The 6,689-nt window shown below is 34.3% G+C and overlaps 2 protein-coding genes across 2 annotated transcripts; one reads left to right on the forward strand and one right to left on the reverse strand.

The window, feature by feature from the left end:
• The first annotated feature begins 84 nt into the window (after positions 1 to 84).
• LOC142972247 (15-hydroxyprostaglandin dehydrogenase [NAD(+)]-like) lies at positions 85 to 3,342 on the forward strand. The gene is made up of 5 exons (XM_076113180.1): positions 85 to 243; positions 1,152 to 1,391; positions 1,734 to 1,907; positions 2,412 to 2,566; positions 2,911 to 3,342. Exons 1-5 carry the CDS (start codon positions 145 to 147, stop codon positions 3,056 to 3,058), a joined length of 816 nt encoding a protein of 271 aa, XP_075969295.1. The 5' UTR covers positions 85 to 144; the 3' UTR covers positions 3,059 to 3,342.
• LOC142972246 (15-hydroxyprostaglandin dehydrogenase [NAD(+)]-like) lies at positions 3,332 to 6,275 on the reverse strand. The gene is made up of 5 exons (XM_076113179.1): positions 6,139 to 6,275; positions 4,967 to 5,206; positions 4,419 to 4,592; positions 4,038 to 4,192; positions 3,332 to 3,743 (listed from the first exon to the last, which is right to left on the reverse strand). The coding sequence occupies exons 1-5, from the start codon at positions 6,235 to 6,237 to the stop codon at positions 3,593 to 3,595; spliced, it is 819 nt and encodes a 272-aa protein (XP_075969294.1). The 5' UTR covers positions 6,238 to 6,275; the 3' UTR covers positions 3,332 to 3,592.
• Between the last annotated feature and the right edge of the window lie 414 nt (positions 6,276 to 6,689).

Genomic DNA, 6,689 nt, shown 5'->3' on the forward strand with positions numbered 1-6,689 from the left:
AGTAACGCAACCATTTTATCAGTTTTAAAATATTGTTTATTACCTACATTGAATCTCATGATGTTCTGGAGATAGGAACAGATTATAAGAACAATTCATCTCTCGATAACAGTTTAGTCGAAGTTCAGTCGTTGCATTATCATCATGGCTTACTCATGGGCGTCCAAAATTGTGGTGATCACCGGTGCTGCTACAGGCATTGGAGCAGCTATCGTTAGGCAATTGATGGAAGAAGGGGTTTCGGTAAATCCTTTATTAATTCATATTACGAAAAAATATATATCTGTTCAATTAAATGCAAGATAAGTGCAGATTAAAAATGAAGTGTCATAACCTTCCCAATTTTCACCGATTTTCAGTTACGAATTTCCTAGTTTTTAATTAAATTCGTGATAATATATTATTGAATTTAGAAAAGAAAATTAGAATATATTATTATTTCTTTTTTCAGTCGATTTTAAATTGGTGGTGTTTATTTTTCATACCGCTCTATGTCTAGAATAGTCTAAATATTGCGCTTGAGTGAGCTGGAAAACTTTGTATGACGAATTGATTGTTCATGCATTTTCAGTTAAAAATTTGTCGAATAAAGTACCGGCGGAAAAATACGAACTAAGTGAAATACCTAAAACCTAAACAAACAAACCATAATTTGGTCTGATACTAGTATCAGTATTATTTACAAAAAAATGTTATGATCTTTGACTGCATAATCTTAATGGCTAATATTATCGTCATCTTTGTATAATATTGATTGATAATAGTATCAATTAGGTAACACTTATTTGGATCCCAATTTAATAATACTCAATTTTATTCGTGCGAATTATTCCATTCCTATTGTTTTTAAACGTACCTACTTTTTCCTCAAATTTCTTGTAGTCTTATTAATACTATTTGCCAATGAACGATATCAGGCGATTCAAATGATACATACCAGTTTCACTTTTTCATAATTTACTTCTTTGGAACGGTATTTTCATACGTGCTGTGTTGTGCTAGTGTCCCGTGGTTGGTAAATGAGTGTGATTGTATTAATAAATATATAGGTACCTACTACCTACCTTTAATAAAAACAACACATTTATTGGTTGATATTGTATTTTTTTATGGATATGGAAATAGTGAAAGATCGTTGTTTTCTTTCCCAGAATGTCCTGATACTAGACGTTGACGCAAAAGCCGGAGTTCCACTACAAGCAGAACTGAACTCGAAATACGGCAAAGGCAAAGTGGTTTTCTACCAATGCGATGTCTCTGATGACGATGGGTTTCGCAAACTTTTCGACACGATCAAGAAACAATATGGTAACATCGACGTGGTCATCAATAATGCTGGGATCATGAACGATAGGCTTAATGTATATAAAAAGGCTATTGATGTTAATGTGGTAAGTACTTATAGTGTTTTGTGAAAAAGTGTTAAAGAAGATTCTTGTATTAAGTGTTTATTAACGACGAGTTAAAACGTAAAGTGCCCTTAGCGGATTACGCAAGAACTATTCATTTATGTATTTTGTAAGAAAATTCCATACAATATTCCTTGAAATAGCCGAAGATGTAGGCAGTGGTGTAGGATATAAACCCACGTTTACTAGGTCACGAGCCTATTGCCATAAAAATATAATATACCAACTGTGTAGACTACAGGTAGTTGTTAAAAATTATCCTTTTAAATTAAATACACTCATTAACCCAGGAACTGTGAACATGCAATGTTTTCTTTTTTGCAGACTGCATTATGTACAGGAACACTGAAGGGAATCGAGCACATGCGTAAAGACAAGGGTGGTTTTGGAGGCACTGTGATTAACATTTCGTCCATCGCGGGTATTTCACAATCGCCGTTATTGCCGATCTACTTCGCCACTAAGTCAGCTGTATTACAGTTCAGCAACTGTATTGGTGTAAGTCTCTTACATTGTAGGTATCTTAATTCTTTATTCTTAATAACTTGTATTCATGATAAATACAAACGATCTGGGGAACTGGTTTAAACAATAAATTACAGAATAGGTAAGTATTCGTTTTGCGTAACAAGTGAAACGTTACCAGATTTCTTCCATTTTCGTGATTATCTTGTTATTACTTAAAACTGAACATCCGTTAAAGTTATCAAAGATAAAAGATTAATAGATAGAGTAAAAATTTCAACTGTAAAGTTCGTCTTAGAGTGACTACCAACTTATCTGATCTACGATTTGCACCCGAGAATAGGCGCAATTTTGTACAACATTATGGTTTGGTTAGTTTTAAATACTAACCTACTAATATTACGTTAAGTATTACTTTTAAATCTTTGCATATTTATTGAGTTTACAATAATAATTATGTAATGTATCAAAAATATTAAACTTTTATTTAACAAATAATATTCTTCAAATTCATGCTCTAATTCTTTGTCATAATAGATGGACGAATACTACTCCAAAACGAAGGTTAGAGTATTAGCAATATGCTTCGGCGCAACCAGCACACCTTTACTCACCAAAGAAAAGCTTGGCAGCTTCGATCCAGAATTTGAAGATGAAATGCTCAGAATTTTGAAAGGATATACCTATCAGAAGTGAGTATTGTTTATATAATTTAATTCTCCAGGATTTAATAAGTATTTTTTTTTGTAACATTATTTTGCTGGTTTCAATAAAACGAGTCGCCCGTGCTGTCTGTGCTGCGCGTGCTGCAACCGTGGGGGCGGTCAGCTAGTTTCAAATAAAGAGATGCCAACATTGTCCACAACCCACACTTGGCCAGCGTGTTGTAGTGAAGGCCTAAACCCTCCCTCCTTACGAGAGGGGTTTGATTGGGTTAAATTTATATTTCATATCTTTGAGTTAACACGTGTCAGCGGGTCGAGGAATCTGACTTAACGGCAAGTAACCAATAATATATCTTTTATCGTAATTTCAGCCCCGAAGACGCTGCGAGGGGTGTAATCGAAGCCTTCAAGGAAGCTAAAAGCGGCACAACTTGGTTGATTAACGCAGGAGAATCAGCTTTAGACATCAGCGATGATATTGGGAAGGCTTTCGGAATTATGTCTTCAAAAATAATATAAATAAAAAACTTGTTTCGCACTCTTTTATAGTTTCTCGATTGATTTCTACTTAGCGTTTGCTTGATCGAGTTAAGCTATAAGATGGTAAGATAGAGTAGAAACTTGATAATACACGTATTCTTAGGAGTTTTGTAATCTACATATTTATATCAACTATCAAACTAAGTATACGTTATGTAAGAACTTAGCTTTAAGATCAGTCCGAAGATTTTTACTGAAGAAAGGGGCTGAAATGAATATATTTTCTAAATGTACAAATGTAAATAAAATTGCTTTTGTTTCAATTTATAGTTTTAATTCTCACACTTAATCAAATCTCAGTACTTTGTAAGTTCAAGACGGAATAATCTATATCAAAGCTTATAATTTGCACTATTACTGCTAACAGCAGACTGTCATGGCCGGATTCACCACTTCTAGATGAATATTGACGGTTTAACAGATGGAATTTTAGAGTTGTTTCAAAAAAATATATGTCATTTTATCTATCGGGTACGCTATTCCATATCCATACGCTACGAAACTGTATTCCTTTTACTTGAAGATAGGTGAGGATAGAATCTCGTATCCTTTTTTAACCACATCAGTGATGTCTTCGACTGGTTTGTCAGCATTAGCGATCCACACACTTGCACTGGATCCTTGTTTGAACATGTTAATGACGCCTTGAGCAGCCGATTCAACTCTGAAAATTATCACTTTGTGTTTAAATTCTGTGGTTTGATAATGAATCCTATAATGGTACAGTTGCAATCGTGTTTTGAAAGATTACTCTTTTATAGTGACAGAAAAAATGGAAGACTTGGAAAATGCGTGAGCATGATTTCTTTTAAAAGAACTATCAGGTGGTGCATGACGATTTCTAGTTATGCAGAAGTTAAAGAAAAGACAAGATACAGCCTTCATGAAAGAACTCAATGATTGACTGACGCTTAAACGAACGAACGTGTACTCTTAATTTAAAGAAAAGGAAACTTACTTTTGAGCTGGCAATGCATTTAAAGGTTCATTAAATCTGCTCTGCATCTCAGGATCAAACGATTCCATATTCTCCAAAGCTACAAGGCCGGTGTCGGTAACTCCAAAACAGATGGTCAACACACGAATATCAGTACGTTTGTAATAATCATCTGCCTAAAAAACAAAGAAGCAATGAGAATCAGACCAATAGCTAGACTTTATACATTCGCTAGTAAAACAGAGGTCGCGTGCGAAAGAGCGGGTGTGTAGAGACGGTTTGGATCGTCGCGCGTTGACCACTTCGCTCTCACTGTTCTTTAATGGCTATTTCAGTCGTACCACAACCACGTGACCACCACTGGTTGTCGTATGTAAAAAAACCAAGTTACAAGTTACTTACTCCAAGATTCATGCTGAACATCAAAACGGCGCTTTTGGTAGCATTGTAAATGGGTGTGAAAGGTGATGGCCAAAGAGCTACGACTGACGACATGTTGATGATCGTGCCTCCGTTCCCACCCTTGTCTTTGCGCATCAGGTCTAACGCTAGTAAGTTGCCGGTCACCAGAGCAGTCTGAAACATATATCCGTTTTAATACTCAAATAGATATATATAATGATTGTGAAATAGAAATGAGTAAGTACCATTTTATTACTGAGGAATTTAGGTACAAACGCCTTTTCGAAACAGATATACAGGTGTTGCATTCCAATCGAGGCTATAACTTTTAAACTTTCATAAGTCTGTAAGTCAGCTTGCGACTATGAGAAGTCAAGCAATCCAAGGTACTATAATATTATCGTAGTTGCTCCATTGCCAAAAACTGATTTGAAATGAATACCGGAGTATTAACCGTTATATCTTTTAGCTAATTGAAATATTGTCAGTTAAGACAAATGTATATGAAATTTAGAGAGAACAAAAAATGATAGTTCCATTATGCTTACCACATTGATTTCTATTTCTTTTCTGTATAGACGTAAACTGTCATTAAGTATGCCAGCGTTGTTGATGACCACATAGTTTCTGCTTTTGTCTCCCAGTACTGCTTCAAAGTTTGATTTTAATTGTTCTTCATTGGTGACATCGCAGTAAGCGAATTGTACTTTTTCATCACCGTATTTGGTGTTAAGCTCATTCTGCAGTGCAACACCGTTCTCTTTGTCGACATCCAAAATGGTAATGTGCTGTAAATATGTTGAAATGTTAATAATTTCTGGACTGCAATTCTTTGGACGATTGCTGATCAATATTGAGTATCGAAAAAAAGTAAGTATGGAAAACTGATCAGTGTTCTAGAGGTGGAAAAGAAGGGTTTTTTTTATAACTCAATATTTTAAATTCTCTATTCAAGCGTAAAAGTTAGCGAATAGGAAATCTATTGCGTCGCCGATCAGGGGCTCAAATCAAAAGTAAATTGAATAATAATATTAATCGCAATTTCCTGTAGAGTTTATTATCTATTATTTTTTGTTATGTAATGCTTAAATAGATTTTTGCAACGATATCGCTGCAATGGTATCATGTAAGGTACATGATACCTTGAGATTGTACTCAGTTTTTTATTATTGGAAATCTGAGAACGAAAATAACCTTGAAGCAGATGTTACTTGATAATAAATCTTCAAGTGGGTCCATGACTTGTTATGTAAGATTAAAATGCAATATCTAAGATGTTCCTCATATATTATACGTTTACGCGTGCAAAACATGATATGAATAGTTTGGTTGACTTTTCTTTAGATTTTTTCCTGCTTAAATGCTAACAATAGCAACGCCTTCGCTTCAAAGCTCTATTATATTATCTATTATTTCAGATTAAAATAATTATACAATATTAATTAATAAATATTACAAAATTTCTTATAAACTATATTTTTATGATATATTTTCTTTTACTTCAAGAAAATACTTAATATTTTGATACAAGCTTTTGGCTTCCGATTTTAAATAACTTGTTGTTCAAAACTATGCTAGATGTTCATCCAGGACTTAAACTACCGTTAAACTGAATTTTGTCGAAATTCGTTCAATAGCTTTTACGCTAAAGTGTACCAAGCATACAACAGAATACACAAACTTTAATATTAATAATATTAGTAGCAAGCAGGGAGCTTACCTGGGCGCCTTCCTCCAAGGCCATCCTCACGACAGTGGCTCCAATACCCTTGGCGGCGCCAGTGATCAGCACCACCTTGTCTTTCCATTCCATTGCCATATTTCCCACGTCCGCTACCACTAAGAGACTTCAAACAAATAAAACAATAAAACGACATCTTTATCATAAATAATACGATTAACTTATTTTGGCAACTGATTGCGTTATGACTTATGTAACATTGATTAGTATGTATTGGTTTTTTTACTAGCTAACTCCAGCGGCTTTGCTTGCGTGCTAAGTTTAATCATTCACCTCACCCTTTGAGAGGCTTATTTAAACAGAATGAATTTCGGCTCTTCGACTATGTCCCTGCCTAACGTCATGAGAAACATGCCATTTATTAAACTCCAAAAGCGTTACATACAGGTTTTCGTATACATGGATTTTATATTTATAAGAATATAATAATAAGATGGTGTAGTATATTTTGAAAGTAATTTTGAAGCAATTTTTTTTTTAAATTTTGTGTAAATTACTTTTAAGTTCGGCTCAGAACGTACTTATCTCCG

This window comes from Anticarsia gemmatalis, chromosome 4, assembly GCF_050436995.1.
Source record: "Anticarsia gemmatalis isolate Benzon Research Colony breed Stoneville strain chromosome 4, ilAntGemm2 primary, whole genome shotgun sequence".
Classification (NCBI taxonomy): Eukaryota; Metazoa; Arthropoda; class Insecta; order Lepidoptera; family Erebidae; genus Anticarsia; species Anticarsia gemmatalis.